The 16,894-nt window shown below is 59.6% G+C and overlaps 1 protein-coding gene across 1 annotated transcript in view; it reads left to right on the top strand.

Moving 5' to 3' along the window:
* FBN3 (fibrillin 3) overlaps positions 1-16,894 on the top strand; it is a gene marked incomplete at its 3' end in the record, with an annotated part of 44,196 nt that overhangs the window by 14,985 nt on the left and 12,317 nt on the right. The window contains 25 exon segments of the mRNA XM_084248597.1: positions 648-872; positions 964-1,089; positions 1,393-1,521; positions 2,347-2,472; positions 3,252-3,377; positions 3,505-3,627; positions 3,791-3,916; positions 4,658-4,783; positions 5,979-6,101; positions 6,267-6,389; positions 6,804-6,929; positions 7,018-7,140; positions 7,874-7,996; positions 8,348-8,509; positions 9,277-9,345; positions 10,319-10,444; positions 11,033-11,158; positions 11,525-11,674; positions 12,927-12,998; positions 13,713-13,838; positions 14,093-14,218; positions 14,534-14,659; positions 14,997-15,113; positions 15,865-15,993; positions 16,453-16,572. Of these exon segments, the coding sequence (XP_084104723.1) occupies positions 648-872; positions 964-1,089; positions 1,393-1,521; positions 2,347-2,472; positions 3,252-3,377; positions 3,505-3,627; positions 3,791-3,916; positions 4,658-4,783; positions 5,979-6,101; positions 6,267-6,389; positions 6,804-6,929; positions 7,018-7,140; positions 7,874-7,996; positions 8,348-8,509; positions 9,277-9,345; positions 10,319-10,444; positions 11,033-11,158; positions 11,525-11,674; positions 12,927-12,998; positions 13,713-13,838; positions 14,093-14,218; positions 14,534-14,659; positions 14,997-15,113; positions 15,865-15,993; positions 16,453-16,572 (3,174 nt within the window).

Raw genomic sequence — 16,894 nt, 5'->3', positions numbered from 1 at the left:
GGAAAGATTTATTTATATATTTATACAAGCACTGGGTACAGTCAGAAGCGCGGGAGGGTGAGAGAATTCACCAGAGCCAGAGGGGAGAGCAGAGCAGGCGGAGTGATGAAGGACACTGCTGAGGGGAGCAGCAGGCGGCAGAAGAGGTCTGTGCGCCATGTGGGACCCTCACCCGGCAGCGGGGGATCGAACCGGCACTGCAGAGCTTCGCAGCCCAGCACTCAACCGCTGCACCACCAGGGAGGCCCTCTAAGGAGAGTCTATTCTGAGGGGTTTCCATTAAGCGTGTGAACGCGGGAGCCGAATGGCCTGGTTTGAACCCTGCTCGACCTTTTACTGGCCAAGAGGCCTCTGACAAGCTGCCTGACCTTTCTGGGCCTCAGTTTTCCTGTCTGCAAAATGGGCATGATAGTTTTTTCATCTTGTGGTGTTTTGAGGATCAGATGATTGGATGAACTTAGAACAGCGTCTCGCCCAGCAGACGTCCTAATGATGCGAGCTGTTATCCAACTGTTGGATGACACTGAAACTCAGTGTGAAGACTCGCCCCCGCTTCCTGGGCATGGGGAATGTTTTGGGGGTGCCGTCGGGTGACCCCATATCGTGGCGGGCATGCGGGTGGAGCCTGCTGACTGTCCCCTGTGCAGACGTGCGCCAGGAGCCGTGCTTCCTGAGCTGGGCCGAGGGCCAGTGCGGGGCTGTCCTCCCCGGCCAGTACGGCAGGGACATCTGCTGCTGCTCCGTGGGGGCCGCGTGGGGAGCTGCGTGCGAGCCTTGCCCGGAGCCCGAGTCCCCGGCGTTCAGCGGCCTGTGCCCCTGGGGGCTGGGCTTTGTCAGCCGAGACCCCCTGTCCGGCCAGCCCTTCTATAAAGGTGTGTGGGGACGGGCGGGAGGGACACGGCGCCCAGCTAGAGGCTCTGGAATGGGGTCCTTGGCGGCGGTGACAGGCTGCTCCGCCCGCAGACCTGAACGAGTGTGCGCTGTTCCCCGGCCTGTGCGCTCACGGCGCCTGCCACAACACCGTGGGCAGCTTCCGCTGCACCTGTGCAGGCGGCTTCGCCCTGGACACCCGGGAGAGGAGCTGCACAGGTACTGCCCACGCACGCCCGGCTGCTGCAGCCCCAGGACCTCTAGGAGATGTAGCCCAGGCCTGTCCTCTTGGCACCCCTTATGTCTCTGCTGCATAACTGAGGACACATCTTCATCTCTGGACCTCAGGGGCCTGTGACTAGAAAAAAGGGATGGCTGAGGTGACCCCCAGGGGCTCCAGGCAGGGAGGAACCCCCATCCCTGCCCAGCAGGCAGCATTGCCGCTCAGTTCAGTAGCTCAGGGCTCTGAGGGGCCCAGGTGACTGTGGGTTGGGGGGTGGCCTGTGCCCCCTCTCTCCACAGACATCGACGAGTGCCGTATATCCCCTGACCTCTGTGGCCGGGGTGCCTGTGTCAACACGCCAGGCAGCTTCGAGTGCGAGTGTCTCCCTGGTTACCAGAGAGGCTCCATGCTGATAAAGGCCTGTGTGGGTAGGTGGGGGGCGCTGGTGGGCCAAGAAGGGGAGGGGTGGCAGGGCCATTGCTGTGGAGGACGTGGGGGAGGGCACCGGGGGGAGCAGCCTGATCCAGCCAAACCCGGTGAAGCACCCCCAGAGGGGAGCCACGGGAGTTGGGGAGCAGAGCTTATGATCTAGTGGAGGGACAGATATTAATTAATAAAGCCCCAGAGAAATGCAGAATAGCTGCTGGCAAAGAGCGCGAAAGGGCCGGACAGTGGGGTAGGAACGTGGACCTGGGTTTGTCCCTTCCTGCAGGGCTGGAGGTGGTGCTGGAGAGAGTGGAGTGAGTGGGTAGAGGAAGGCGCAAGAGCCGTGTGGAGCAAAACCAGTGTGTGCAGAGGCCCGAGTGGCCTGAGGCTGGGAGGCTTCCCTGTGCAGGGGAGAGAATGGCACATGCACAGGCCCAGGGCAGGCCCGGCAATGAGGGAGCTGGGGGTGGATAGCATGTGCAAAGGGCCTGGGGTGGATCGAAGTATTGGAAGAAACATGCGAGATGGGGGTTTGAGGAGATGGTGAGATGGGCGAGGAGACTGCCTGCTTCCCTGCGGTGTCCTGGGGGGACCTCTGTGGGCTTCCTTCAGTGGCCCCAGGATGCTGGACTCACAGCCCTGATTCTCTCAAGACTCCGTCCCTCCTGTCTGACTTGTCCCTGCTCCTTCCAGCTCAGACTCTGCTCCTTGGGCCATCCAAGCCCCAGGCCCCCCGCTCGCTTGGCTCCAGCAGGGGTGATGGGTGGGGCTGCAAGGGAGAAGCCTCCCGGTCGGCGCCTTCACATGGCCTCTTTGCACACACCCAGATGTGGACGAGTGTGCCCAGGACCTGTCGCTGTGCCGTGGAGGCGCCTGCACCAACACGGAGGGGAGCTTCGAGTGTCGGTGCCCCGCTGGACACATGCTGACCTCCCGGGGCACTGCCTGCGAGGGTGAGCATGCAGGGGCATGCCCGGGCAAGTGTGAGCAGTGTGAGTCAGGCAGTGAGTGTGCATATCTGTGTGCCTCTGAGTGTGTACTCGTGCACATTCAACCTCCTGTGTGCCTTCCAGTGCTCCTGCGTTCATGCGTGAGGGGGTGGGAGAGTATTTGCATGTGAATATGTCAGTGGTACAGCTCCTGTGTGAGGTCAGTGTGTGTGTGACATGTGACTGCACGGGTGTGAGATGGAGTCATGTCTGAGCATGCAGGGGTGTGTGTAAAAGAATTTATGTGGGTGTTCATGAGTCTCTGAGCGTGTAGGTGTGTGTCTACACGGGTGACCATTCTGGTGTGTGTGTTTGCATGAGTGTGCAAGGGTGTTTACCCAGGGATCAGATGTGTGCACGCAAGTGAATGGAAGGGTGTGCTTGTTTGTGTGTCTAAGAGTGTACAGAGGTAATGAGTGTATACTTAGGTGGAGATATATCTGCTGAGTGTGTTCATGTGTGAATGTAGGTGGTTGGTGAGTATACATGATGTGGGAGAGCATGAGTTGTGTATTTACACAAAGGCCATTTGTCTGTGTGAGTGGGCTTGTGGGTGTGTGTTTCTGGGTGTGGGTGGGTGTATCACCACGGTGAGTGTGTTTGTGAGTGGGGCTGCAGATGCTGGTAGCTGAGTGTGTCAGCGTGCCGTGCATATGTCTGAGTGTGTCGGGGTCTCTTGAATGGCAAGTAGGGTGCAAGCTCGCTCTCCACTCAGCCCCCCACCAGCTGTGTGTTCCCCACAGACATGGATGAGTGTGCCCTGAGCCAGGGCCTATGTCCCCACGGCCGGTGTACCAACCTCCTGGGTGCCTTCCAGTGCTCCTGCCTCGCCGGCTTCCAGAGCACCCCGGACAGCCAGGGCTGCGTGGGTGAGACTGGGCCTCCTGCTGTCCACGGGCGCCACCCTTCAGCCCTCACAACAGCACCCCAGGCCCCCTCCTGCCCACGTCCACCTGTGCTTGACCTGCCCCTCCCCCCCCCCGCCCGCCTTGGCAGACATTGACGAATGCCATGTGGGTAACGGCGGCTGTGCCGGGCATTGCGCCAACACTGAGGGCAGCTACCGCTGCAGCTGCAGAGAGGGCTACACCCTGATGGCGGATGGCAGGGCCTGCACAGGTGGGGTGCCCAGCCTGCTGCCCCCGGGGGAGGGAGGAGGTGTTTGCTGGACCCAGCCTGACCTGGCCCAGCCAAGCCAGACGGACTTGGCAGGGTCCAGCCTGTGGCAGGGTCTTCTGGGGCTTTCCCTCTGTCTCCACACCCGGCCCCTTTGCTCCCCCAGACGTAGATGAGTGTGAGGAGAGCCGGGACATCTGTGATGGGGGGCAGTGCACCAACCTGCTGGGTGGTCACCGCTGCCTGTGCTTTGACGGTTTCGTGGCCTCCGTGGACATGAGGGCGTGTGTTGGTGAGGAGCTGGGGGGAGGCCTCGCCGTGGCTTGGCTCGTGGCTCCTGGTGCCCCAGGCCCAGGCTCCCAACCTGCGGGCTCGTTCACGGAGGGACAGTCCCCCAACCGCTCTTGTGTGCCCAGTGCTTATCAGCCCCGGGCCTGCTCGGGGGTCCACACTACACCCCGCCGCCTAAGGCGTCCTGTGCAGAGGAGGGTGAGCCGGAGAGGGGAGGACACTCAGAACTGTGTTGTCTGAGCCTGCTTGGGGGCCCGGGCCTTGAGAGCCGTGGTCTCACCTCTCCTGGCTGCAGGGGGTCCTGAGCCCCTGGGCAGATGTGTGTTGTGCGCCCCAGCAAGGCAGGCAGGGGCCAGAGCCTGGAAGCGAATGTGTAACCCCGTCCCGGGAATGTGTGTCCCGCCCAGTGCAGCGTAGAGCTCAGACCTCAGGAGGCTTAGGAAGCACTTAAGGGCGTTGGGGGAATCAAAGAAATCTAGGGGATACAGCCTGCTCCACGCTCCTCACGGGCATAAGGCCCCTGGAAGTCCCGCAGGAGAGGGATCTGGTTGCCGTGAACGCGTTTATCGGCCTGGAGGCAGCGGCTGCCTGCGGTGTCTGGTGTGAGCCAGCACAGGGTTAGGGCCCAGCGGCCTGCGGTGCCACCGGAGGGACCCCCACCCCCAGGGAGAGACAGAGACCCTCAACCTGGACCTGAGTGGCATGGCAGTCAGCCTCCCTCGCTGTTCTTGTCACCCCACAGACGTGAATGAGTGTGACCTGAACCCCCACATCTGCCGCCATGGAGCCTGTGAGAACACGAAGGGTTCCTTTGTCTGCCATTGCCAGCGGGGCTACACGGTCAGCATGGCGGCCACGGGCTGCGCGGGTGAGAGGGCCGATGGTCGGCTGCAGCAGCTCAGGCATGGGGGAGGGGGTGTCCCAGACGCTGGGAAGAGCACCCCAGACTCCCACTGGGGACCCTGCATCAAGTGCTCTGGGCTTCACTTAAATGGCAGAGCAGGGATCCCTGGAGCCCCAAGTGTCCCCAGCATTGTCTCCAAATCATGCAGGCCCGGCCATGCCAGGACCAGTGTGTCCACATCCCAGCATTTGGCTTAGCTCCCCAGGCCTGCTCACTATTGACCCCAACTCTGGTGGCTTAGAACCGCAGAGGTTGACCCTTGAGGGTATCAGAAGTCTGATACCCAGGCAGGGGTTCCTTCTGGGGCTCGGCCAGCGAGTGAGCCCACGTTTGTCTCTGGTGGTGGCCCCGTCTGTTCTTGACTTTCCTTGGCTTACGGACGTGTCACTTCTTCTGTGCCCATTGTCACCTGCAGGTCTTTGTGTCTGTGTCGAATCTCCCGTCATTGAATTAGGGTTCCTCTAAGCCAGGATGACCTCGTCTTAACTTGGTCACCTCTGCAAAGTCCCTGCTTCTTAATGAGGTCCATTCCTAGATTTTGGAAGTTAGGACTTGAACATACCTTTGGGGGGAGGGCACAATTCTACGCAGTATGACTCTTAGTTGTAATTAATTAATGAAAATGTGCTAGAATCAAACATTATGTAACAGAGCATCAAACCCATGATTTCTTTGAGACTGTTGGTGTTGATATCAAATTTTCTTTTAAAAAACTTCCATGAAAGTCAAAATAGGAGGACTGTAGAGAAATACTAAATAGCAGTTCACTTAGGTGCTGTGTGGGTGGCAGGGGTTGGAAGGGGGGTGCAGAATTGGCTGAGGATTGGAAATGCCTCTTTAGAAGGAAATCCTGCCGGGGACAGTCACTCTTAACATCTACCCTAAGTCTTTCGTGCTGCATTTGAGATTTTTTTTTTTTTCCCCTGAGGACTGCTGGCTGTCTCACCTTGGATTTGGGGGTTTCTTCTTGGGCTCTGGGTGAGGTGGAAGTGCTTTCTGGGCCACTGGCCCCTTCCCGGGGAGGGTCTCCACACTGTCCCCTGCTACTGCTCTGAGTTTGCCCACCCTGCACCTGCCGCCTTGTTTCTAGCAGTGCAGCCTTCAGGGGGTGCTGTCTTCCACCTCCTGCCCCTCCTGTGACTGGTCCTTCTCCTCCTAGATGTGGATGAGTGTGAGCTTGGTGGGCATGGCTGTGACGGGCACGCCTCCTGCCTCAATACCCCCGGGAGTTTCAGCTGCAGGTGCCAGCTAGGCTGGGAGGGGAATGGCTTCGAATGCCATGGTGAGTCCTGGAGGCAGGAGGTGTGGGGGTAGGTGAGTGGGGGCTGGTGGAGTTGGCTGGGCCCAGGGGTGTCTCCAGGATCGTTTCGAGCTGAGATTGGAGGGTCTGCCTCCCTGCAGCCCCCAGCATGCACTCCTGGGGTGTGTGGGGCTCTGTCTCCCGCAGACCTGGATGAATGTGCCTTCCAGAAGCACCCGTGCAGTGCAAGAGCCGACTGCCTCAATGTCCCCGGCTCCTACCGCTGCACTTGCCGCCCGGGCTTCCTCGGAGACGGATTCTCCTGCGAAGGTGATGCTGGGAGGGGTAGGAGGGCAGCAAGGGTCCTGGGGACAGCCAGTGGGATTGATCCTGAGGCGGCTGTGGCCATCAGCTGGCTTCCGACTTGTGCTGACCCCCCTCTGCTTTTAGGGTGCTGAAGGGCGTGCCCTGGTGGCGCGTGGGTCAGGCTGAGTCTGGGGCCACCTTCCACCCTGGACTCTGGGGCCCTCTGGGAGGAGGAGCGCTTGTTTGCTTCCTGGAGACCCTTGAAACCTGAGTGCCAGGTCCCCTGTCCCCTCACTGGCTCTACTTGGTCCTGACTCCCCCAGTCAGGGTCTGAGCTCCCAGTGCTACTTGTGAGCCCCCTCAGCCCCGGGGACAGCGAAGGGTCTGAGGGCCGAGGGTGGCCAGCCGGCCCAGCCTCTGCCTCTCGGGGTCGCGCAGACAGGGACGAATGTGCCGAGGACATGGACCTCTGCGAGCATGGCCAGTGCGTCAATGTCCCCGGCGGGTTCCGCTGTGAGTGCGAGATGGGCTTCGACCGCACAGAGGACCTCCGGGCCTGCCGGGGTGAGTAGGGGGCTCGGGTGGCGCCCAGAACGAGGGCCCGGGACCCCGGCTTGGCGTTCGGCAGGTCGCTGACCCGGGGTCCTCGCAGACGTGGACGAGTGTGTCCTCGGGGACGTCTGCCTGTTCGGGAGCTGCGAGAACCTGCCGGGGGCCTTCCGCTGCGCCTGCCGTCAGGGCTACGAGCTGGACCGCGGTGGCGCCAACTGCACGGGTGAGGGGCCGGCGGGGGTCGGGGGCAGGGGGCACGGCCCACCCCTCCGTGCTTCTCTCAGCCGTGTGCTCCGGTGGGGGCTGGTGCCCCATCATTTCAAACGTGCCCCCGCTGATCCCTGTTCCCTTTGGCCTCCGTCACGCGTGTCATCTCCCGAGTGCGTGCAGGGGCGGGGGGGGGGCGTGTCCTGCCGCTGGGGCGCCCCGCCTGTGTGACGCCTGCGTGCCCCGCCGGGCGTGAGACTTTCTCGGGGACTGAAGTGAATGGTTGTAAATGTTTCTGGCCCGTGGCCGGGTGGCTCTGTCAGGTGGGCACAGCTGTGCGTGGCCCCATGGTGGACATGGATGTGGACAGACAGGGTAGCTGGGGCAGCCGTGCCGAGTGCAGACGGGCAGGGGCCAGAGCCGGCCCGGGGCTTGCCAGGCCCTGGCTGACAGCACGTTCGAAATGTAGGTTTTGGTGTTGGTGCTGGATGTGTGTCGGCTGCGGGGATGCTGCAACAGGGAGACGAGGGGCAAACCTCCGTGCCATGAGAACAGAGCAGGGGAGGGGCCCGGTGGGGCAGGCCCGGTGGGGCAGGTCCGGAGGCCCCTGTCCCCTCTGGCTGGCTGCCGAGAGGAGGGCGCGGCCTCACCCTGCAGCCTGGCCCTAGCGTTGAGGGCTGCAGCTTCCCAGCAGCAGGCGGGAGGGAGGGGGTCAGGAGGACCCCCGCTGAGGGAGCCTCCACCTGCAGACGTCGATGAGTGCATGGACCCCGTGAGCTGCATCAACGGCCTGTGCGTCAACACTCCTGGCAGCTACCTCTGCAACTGCCCCCAGGATTTTGAGCTGAACCCCAGCGGGGTGGGCTGTGTGGGTGAGTACGCACTCGGCTCCAACTGGGGCTGGGAGGGCCGGGGTCAGGGATGGTGGGTGGGGCTGGGCCTGCATTGCCCTGGCTTGTCCACCTGTTTAAATCCACCTGCTCCTGACAAACGCAACCTTTACTGGTCCCTGTCAGAGTGGTGGCCCCTGTCACCTGTTAGGCGCGCGCGCACACACACAGACATACACAAAGTCACATATGCACAGAATAACAGCTGTGCACAGGCACACACACACCCACAGTTGCGTGCCTAGCTGCACACACTGTTACACATACAGGTGCAAACTCACACACACCAGTTCTCCTCTGTCCCTTGCTGACTGACCCTTTCTGCCGGTTCAGACACCCGGGTCGGCAACTGTTTCTTGGACACACATGGCCGAGGGGATGGTGGTGTTTCCTGCGGTGCTGAGATCGGGTTTGGCGTCACCCGAGCCTCCTGCTGTTGCTCCCTGGGCCGGGCCTGGGGCAACCCCTGTGAGCTGTGCCCGATGGCCAACACCAGTGAGTGCTGGGGCAGGGGCGAGCACTGTGGTCCAGGCCTCTGTTGTCTAAGCCTCTCTCCAAGGCCCCTTCCTGCACACTCTTCTCGTGTGTTGTGTTTACTCACCCACTCAGTCATTCAACACACAGAGTTCCTCTGAGTCCTGTGCTAGGGGCTGGGGGCCCAGAACAGGAGGACCCCTGCACCTTGCCCCTCGCCTGTAGACCAGGGGTCCCCAGACCGTGAGCGCAGAGCTCCGGAAGGGTTCGTCTCAGGAACAGTGATGACTCAGGAGAAAGTTGTGGAGGGGACAGAGTAAGGTAAAGGCTTCCCCAGGGCAGGAGGCTTCAATGAGGCTTTGAAGGATGAATAGAAGTTTTCCAGGCAAAGTAAGGAGAAGGGTGTGCAACACAGTGGGAACAGCATGTCTCAGGTGTGAAACGTGACGGCATTTGCTCACTTTTTCAGGTGTGTGATGTTTCAATGGGGGTTAGATTACGGTCACACTAGCATCTGGTTTGGGGTCAGAAGAAACCCCCTCCCCCAGCTACTGCCATATGATTCATTTGCTCAGGTGTTGAGTGTAAACGCATTTGCAGATACTGGACCCTCGGGACTGGCCAAGGTGTCTTGGCCCCAGGAGGCTGAGGAGGTGAAGGGAGGTAGTTGGTGCAGTAGGGGGTGCAGGACCCGCCCTTGAGCCCTTCTTGGGGACTTCTCCGCCCCCTGCTCTGGGCTCTGCCCCACTCTCCCTGCGAGTCCTCACGAGAGCCCGCCTCTCCCACAGCTGAGTACAGAACCCTGTGCCCGGGCGGCGAGGGCTTCCGGCCCAACCCCACTACTGTCATTCTGGAAGGTGAGTTTCCACTGGCTGCCCTTTCTCACCCCCACCTCACCACAGCGTGGAGCTGGGCAGTTTTGCGGGGGACAGATCCCCCCACCTAGAGGCCAGACGGCGTGGGGCAAGACCAGACCAGACTACTTCCAGGCGTTCAGCCTCGTCGTCTTCCACCTGTTGGTTTATCACTCCTCCCCTGTGCCTTCCGCCATCGGTCCATCCACCCACTCACCCACATGCCCCACCCACCCGTCCCTCCTCCATTCCCATCCGTCCATCTGTCCATCCGTGCACAGAGGACGATGAGACTGAGAATTCTATCCAGAGGGAAGATGTGATGAGCGGTGGGGAGACGGGCGAGGCCAAGGGGATGAATTCAGGGTGGCCCTGACCCAAGAGAGTTTGGGTACAGCCTCCATAGTGGGTCCTGCCTGAGCCCTCAGATATCTAACAGCTCCTGGGTATTTTTGTTCCCTATCGTACGATCTTTATAGAAAATAAATAGGACAAGGGCCTCCCCGGTGGCGCAGCGGTTGAGTGCTGGGTTGCGAAGCTGCGCGCGGCCTCTGCGGCGCCGGTTCAATCCCCGGCTGCTCCCCGGCCACCAGAGGAGGGTCCCACATGGCGCGCAGACCTCTCCTGCCGCCCGCTGCTCCCCTCAGCAGTGTCCTTCGGTCCTTCTGCCTGCTCTGCTCCCCGCTCTGGCTCTGGTGAATTCTCCCACCCTCCCGTGCTTCTGACTGTACCCAGTGCATGTATAAACAAAACAAACAAACAAACCAGCAAACAAATAAATAAAGCATGCCTCTATAAAAAAAAAAAAAAAAGAAAATAAATAGGACAAAAAACAAGGCAAATGCTGGAAGGCTCTTGGAACTGTTGAAGAAGCCCTGGGCACCTCTGCCCTAGGGTACCTAGGGCAGGGTGCAGGTATCCCCCAAGGCCACTGTTCAGGTTTACCTTGCAAGCGTGACCTCCTCACCTTCTGCAGATGTCGACGAGTGCCAGGAGCTCCCGGGGCTGTGCCAGGGTGGCGACTGTGCCAACACCTTTGGCAGCTTCCAGTGCGAGTGCCCACCTGGTTACCACCTCAGCGGAAACACCCGCGTCTGTGCAGGTGAGCACAGACCCTTCTTCCTGCCCCGTCTCCCACCCAGCCTCTCCTCCCGCTCAGATTCTGGGGCCCAAAGCGCTCCCAGGCACCTCCTCTTTCCTTTGCTGCCTGGGTCCCTGGGGAGGGTCTGAAGCTTCGTAGTCCATCCCCTGCTGTGCTGGCCCTCCCCACCTCCTCCCGCTCACCTCCCACTGCTCAGAGATGACCTGGCTTTGCTGTCCACCCTTCACGGAGAGTGCGTGCTGCCCCTGCACTAGAAAATTGACCAGGCTGAGTCCACTTACTTTTCTCAGCGAAACTACTCATGCAGCTCCTCTTCTCACTGAGTCACATCCGGAAGGATCTTCGCCTCATCTTGGGGATGCTAGAATTACTTCCTGGGCTCAAATCATGTTTTCTCTTAAAAGAAGTGGGATCGTAGTACCTTTATTTTGAAAACTGAATGCTGGACCATGTCTTTCCGCGTCTCCACGAGGGCTGTACGCTGTAAAGCAACCTTGGAACCCAGCTCAGTCCACACTGAAGGACGCCTGGGCTGGGGGTTGGGGACTGTCCTGTCACTTCCCGATGGTGCCTCTCCCTCCCCTGCAGACATCGATGAATGCTCCGCCCACCCAGGCATCTGTGGCCCAGGGACCTGTGACAACACCCTGGGGAGCTACACCTGTGTCTGCCCCGCAGAGTACCTGCCTGGCACCGGTGGCCACAGCTGCTTGGGTACAAGTGCCAGGGCTGGGGACTGGCAGTTGAAGAAGCAACCTGGGGGTGGGGGAGGGACTTGAGGAGTCTGTTAGCCTCCAAAGAGGGTGGAGAGGCACATCTGAGAGAGGCGAGAAGGTGAGGGGGTGTCTGAGATGTTGGTGTGGTGGGGCAGGGCCGTCAGCGCGCAGGGCCAGGCTGCCGTGAAGTTTGTCCCGGCTGTGCCCTGCCCAACAAAGGCTAAAATGCCAGGGGCCCGAGTGTGCTGGGAGCGATCAAGCCCGTTGTTTTCACACGGCTGTGAATGAGCTCCCGTGGCTCGGTCTGTCTGCCGCTGGCTCACGTTTCCCTGCCCTGCCCGCCTCTCCCCAACTCAACTTACAGACATGAGAAGGAACGTCTGCTTCCGGCACTACGGCGGCGCGTGTGAGGACGAGCTGGCCGTCAGCGTGACCCGGAAAACGTGCTGCTGCTCCTACCACGTCGGCCAAGCCTGGAACAGACCCTGCGAGGCCTGCCCCTCCCCCACCAGCTGTGAGTGCCCCTCCCCACCATCTTCCAGCTCGGCTCTGGCTCCTGTCTAAGGAGGAATAGCCCCCCCTTAGAGCTCCCCGGTAGTCTCCGTTGCTCTGGGGTGAGCTGAAGAATTCCACTTGTGTCCCAGTTCATGTATGGAATCAGCACTTCTAGGTGGGCGAGGTGCCTCTCCTTCCACTTTGTAAACTTAGGGGATTCAGAAAGAATCCGTGGGGCTTGCCATTGTGCAAAAGCCCTTGAAGACTCGCAGACAACTGGGGCAGGGGCTGGTGAGTGCCTTGGGTCAGGGAGAAAGGGGAACTGATGCGAGGGACTGGGTCCTCACGAGCTGGGGATGGGCAGACTCGGGCAGGCTCGGGCTGACTGCTGAGATGTCCGCGAGGAAGAAGCAATGTCAGGGAACAGCGTGAGCGAGGGCCCGGAGGCAGGACTGAGCAGGAACCATCCTGGCAGAGTGACCTGGGGGCCAGCCAAGGGGTCAGACACAGCCTCAGACTGGGACAGTGTTTAGAAGTAGGTGTCTGGGGCTTGTAGTTGTGTTAGGACTGTGGCCTCGGGGTGTCTGCCCCCCGACCCGCACTCAGTTCATATATTGAAGCTATAACCGCAACGTGATGGTATTTGGAAGTGGGCAGGTGAGAGGTAATTAGGCCATGTGGGGGATCCCTCGTGGATGGGACTCGTGCCCTTATAAGAGACACAAGCAAGATGCTCTTTGCTGAGTGAGCCCATAGCAAAAGCCAGGAAGCAGGCCTCCACCAGACAGCAGGTTTGCCAGCACCTTGACCTTGGACTTCCCACTCATCTGCTGCCTGGGTTGGGGGGGGCTCCGGGGAGCTTGCCTGTGGCTGCCCCGAGTCCTCAAGGCAGAAGTGGACTCTCCCAGGGGGCAGCACAGGGACCAGCACGTGCAAGGGCCCCAGGGCATGCAGAGCCGCACACATCCCTGTGTGCAGCGGCATCAGTGTGATGGGAAAGCCATAAGCGCAGCCGGCAGAAAGGGGGTGCAGGTCCTGAGCCCTCACCTGAAGAGCCGGCGTTCTCCGGGGAGGAGAGGGGGCTGGTGGGTGGAACTCAAAACTCCACGTTGAAGATCGCACCACACAATGCATGGTGACCTTAACCCTCCCAGTGCTGCTCAGTGCGGGAGGAAGAGGGCCCAGGGAGGTTTGGACTGCAGGGGTGGCAGAGACGTCCCCCCAGGGCCCTGGCCTGCAGCCCCGGTATCCCCGCCCTGTCCTCTGCCCAGTGGACTACCAGGTCCTGTGTGGAAACCAGAACCCAGGCTTCGTCACCGACGTCCACACAGGGATGCTGCTTGGTAAGTCACCCCCTATCCCCTGATCGCCCAGGCGAGGCCTCTCTTTTCCTTCTGCCTTCCCCGGCAGGGGGCATCCTGCCCCACAGTACTTCCCTCTACTACAGAAGCAACAGAGTGTTTCTTATTAAGTTGCTATACTTTTTAAAAATTCTGATGAAATGCACAGAACATGTCGTTTCCCAGGCTCGCTGCTCGTGGGTGTCCAGCTCTGGCTTTAAATGCTCTTGGTGTCAGGCCCCCAGCCCCACCGTCAGCTCAGCTGAAACTGGCCCATGAAACACTAGTCCCCTCCCCTCCCCAGCCCCGGCTCCCACCTCCTGCCTCCTGAGCAGGCGATGCCTCGAGGGCTCCCCGGAGCGGAATCACACTGGCTCTGTCCCTCCGTGCCTGCTTATGGCACGTGCCTGCTTATCGCACTGGCGCCGTGTCCCCGGGGTCGGCTCTCACCGCGGGGGCTTCAGTCCACCAGGCCAGGAGAAGCAGGTCTGCTAGGCCCAGAAAATGTGCATTTTCTAGAAAGATGCTCCCCCATGGACCCTCTCGTCCCTTCCCTCCCCGACGTCGGGCTCTCTCACGCGGCGGATGTGTTTGGCAACAGGATTTTCCGAGCATGTGGTTTGTGTTCACATGTCCCCGACTGCGTGGTCCCTCCGTTGAGGGTCCCTGGAGCCCCCCAGGGGCCAGGCTGTCCTGACAGTTGCTGCCTTTCCCCAGACATCGACGAGTGTGGGGAGCTCCCCGCCGTCTGTGCGCGCGGCGTCTGCATCAACCAGTTCGGGAGCTTCCGCTGCGAGTGCGCCGGCGGCTTCCGCTACAGTGGCTCGCTGCTGGCCTGCACAGGTGCTCGCCCTGGGGGCCCCCTGCTCCTCCCCCCCACCCCACCCCCCGTGCTCCCTGGAACGTTCTTCATCTATAAACTCGGCTTCCCTGTCCGTTCTGGGGCTGACACCTTCCCAGGGGCTCCCTCACGTCGTCAGCCTGACTGGTTCTGGAGGCTTCCGGAGAGGCCACCTGCTCTGAAGCCCAGGGCTGGGCTTGGGTGGACTCTGGCAGGAAGGGCTACTCCCTAACCCCCTCGCTGGCCTGTCGCTCAGATGTGGACGAGTGTGCCAGTGCGCAGAGCCCCTGCCCGCGCAGCGCCAAGTGCGTCAACGTCCCGGGCAGCTACCACTGCACGTGTGCCCGCGGGTACAAGCTGTCGCCGGGAGGGGCCTGTGTGGGTAAGCAGGGGGCCCGAAGGACACAGTTTGGGGATGAGGGGTGGGGTACAGGACAAAACCAGGCTCTCTTCACTCTGACATGGTAGGTGCAACTGGCGGGCCTTTGTCCTGGCTATGCAGGGCGGGCGTGCAAAAGGCTAGTGTGAGTGTGCGGGGATGGGGAAGGCTGAGCGTGGTGCTGGCAGTTCGGGGCCCTGACAGTATCTTAAGTGGGGGGCTTTCGGGTAGGTTCTGGCTCCCCCATTGCTGCATGCACAGGCTCAATAAAACAGTGGGGGCAGCTCAAGCCCACCTGCCTGCCCCCCTTCTTCTCAGGACAGAACGAGTGTCAGGAGATCCCAGATGTGTGTGGCCACGGCGACTGTGTGGACACTGAGGGCAGCTACACGTGCCTGTGTCACCGTGGTTTCCAGGCCTCTGTGGACCAGGCCCTGTGCGTGGGTGAGTCCTATTCTACTCCCGCTTCACAGGCCAGGCTGCCAAGAGCAGGGGAACCCCTGGGTGGGGTGGGAATGATGCTTCTGTCCATCCTGATTCAGAGTTTGCCAGGTTTGAGTCCTGGCAATTAAGACCTTGGTTAAAACTGCCTCCTGACACTTCACATTCTCCATTTGGAAAGTGGGAGCACCAAATAATACCCAGGGTCCTTCCCAGCCATCACCCCCAGGGGTTCCTGCCCATTCACCTGGGCAGAGCTAGCCGCAGGGGCGCAGGCTGGGGCCAGGCCCTCACTGCCAGAGCCATGGGTAAGGCAGGCTCTGGGGATTGGCTCCGGCAGACGTGAATGAGTGTGAGCAGCAGCCATGTGGAAACGGGACCTGCAAGAATGTCGTCGGCTCCTACAGCTGCCTTTGCTTCCCCGGCTTCGTGGCAGCACACGATGGGGACTGTGTAGGTGAGCAGGCGGGGCAAGCAGGTCTCAGTGTCCCCAACTGAAAGCTGCATCCTTGGCTTGAGGGCACTTCTGAAATAAAGTATCTCACCCAGGGATCCTATAGAAAAAGAACCCCAGGGGTCCCCTATATCCCTTTGATTGTCAGGTTGCCAGGTGCTCTCAAGCTCACATTCAGGTTAGTGGGAGGCAAGTGGGGAGTGTAGAGCAGAAGGTGAAAGCAAGACTCGGGTAGTGTTGTGCTGGCAACTTAGTGCAGTGGCTAAACTACAGTTTCCAACATTAGGTGGTATGAGTCCAAATCCCAGCTGTGCCGCCTGTGTGACTCTAGACAAGTCCCTTCTAACTCTCTGCTTTAGTTTCCTTATCTGTGAAACGGAGATTAATAGCAGTGCCTACCTACTTTGCTTTCAGACCAGGCTTCCAAACAAGAATCCATAGGTCAAGGAAGAAATCATAAGAGAAATTGGAAAATATTTTGAATTAAATGAAAATGAAAACTCAACAAAATTTGCCTGGTGAAGCTAAAGAAGTACCTAGAGGCAAATTCGCAGTATTAAATGCTCCTATTAGACAACATTGGTATCTATTTCAGAGGATAGTTGCAAAGTTAATATACAGAGCCTGGGCACATGAGTGCTCGATAAATCAAAGTCACTGCCATCAACTTACCTTTATTCGGGACAGAAATGCAAGGGAGGCTCAGCCCTCAGATGCTGTGGGGTGACCCCACCTGCCCATCTCCTCTCTGCAGACATAGATGAGTGCACCACCCTGGCAGGGCAGGTGTGCCGATTTGCCCAGTGTCTCAACACAGCTGGTTCCTTCCACTGCCTCTGCCAGGCTGGCTTTGAGCTCACAGCTGATGGGAAGAACTGCATAGGTGAGTCTTGCCACGTTTCTGGAAGCCTTCTTAGCCATGTCCTGGTCCAAGTTTACCTGCAGTGGGCACTTCTGAATCAAAATAGTTCTATTTCATAATCATGCATTTATTTTAAGGTATAAAAAGAAGAAATAAAACCAGTAAGTCACTGTTTCCACAGGGCTTGTTTAGCGTGAGGCTGTTCTGAAAATATAAGTTTTTTGAAATATATAGTAGAGGCTCAAAATGGCTGCCTTGGAAATGGTTTGAGTCTGCAGGTGGCTCAAGAGTAGGAGCCTTGCTCTTTCTCCCCCCAGAGACCACTTGGCTCCTCCCATGACTTTCACCGAGATCCAGAATATCCATATCTAGCTGTCCCCATTGTCGTGAGGCTCAGCCCTGCTCCTGGGTCCAGGATCTCCCCTGAGAGAGCTTGTTTCGGGTCTTCAGCCATAATGCTAGGACCTCTTCTCTCCACAGACACCAACGAGTGTCTCAGCCTTGTGGGAACGTGCTTGCCAGGCACTTGCCAAAACCTTGAGGGCTCCTTCCGCTGCATCTGTCCCCCTGGCTTCCAGGTGCAGAGTGACCATTGTGTGGGTGAGTGTCTGGCCCCATCTCCTAGCTTTGAGGCCAGGGAGGTGCTTCTGGGGTTCTATTTCCCCATCTATGAAGTGAAAATATCATCTGGGGTCATGATGAGGGTGGAAATGCACTTATCCCAGCACTCAAAACAGCTCTGTCCACTGTGACTGTGCTTAAAAGGTAGTTCTGGATTCCCAACTCAGGGATTTCTCTCTCCGGGACCCAGAGGCTGCCTTGCAAACCCTATAGTGGGCCTGGCATTACCCCCATGTAGGCGGCGCTCCACTCCATGCGTGGTGTGTTCAAGGACCGTCTGGCTTGAGCTCCACTGCTGTAG

The sequence above is a fragment of the Talpa europaea genome (assembly GCF_964194135.1).
Source record: "Talpa europaea genome assembly, chromosome: 12".
Taxonomy (NCBI): Eukaryota; Metazoa; Chordata; class Mammalia; order Eulipotyphla; family Talpidae; genus Talpa; species Talpa europaea.
Note: the sequence above shows the minus strand (reverse complement) of the source record. Positions and strands in the feature narration are given on the sequence as shown.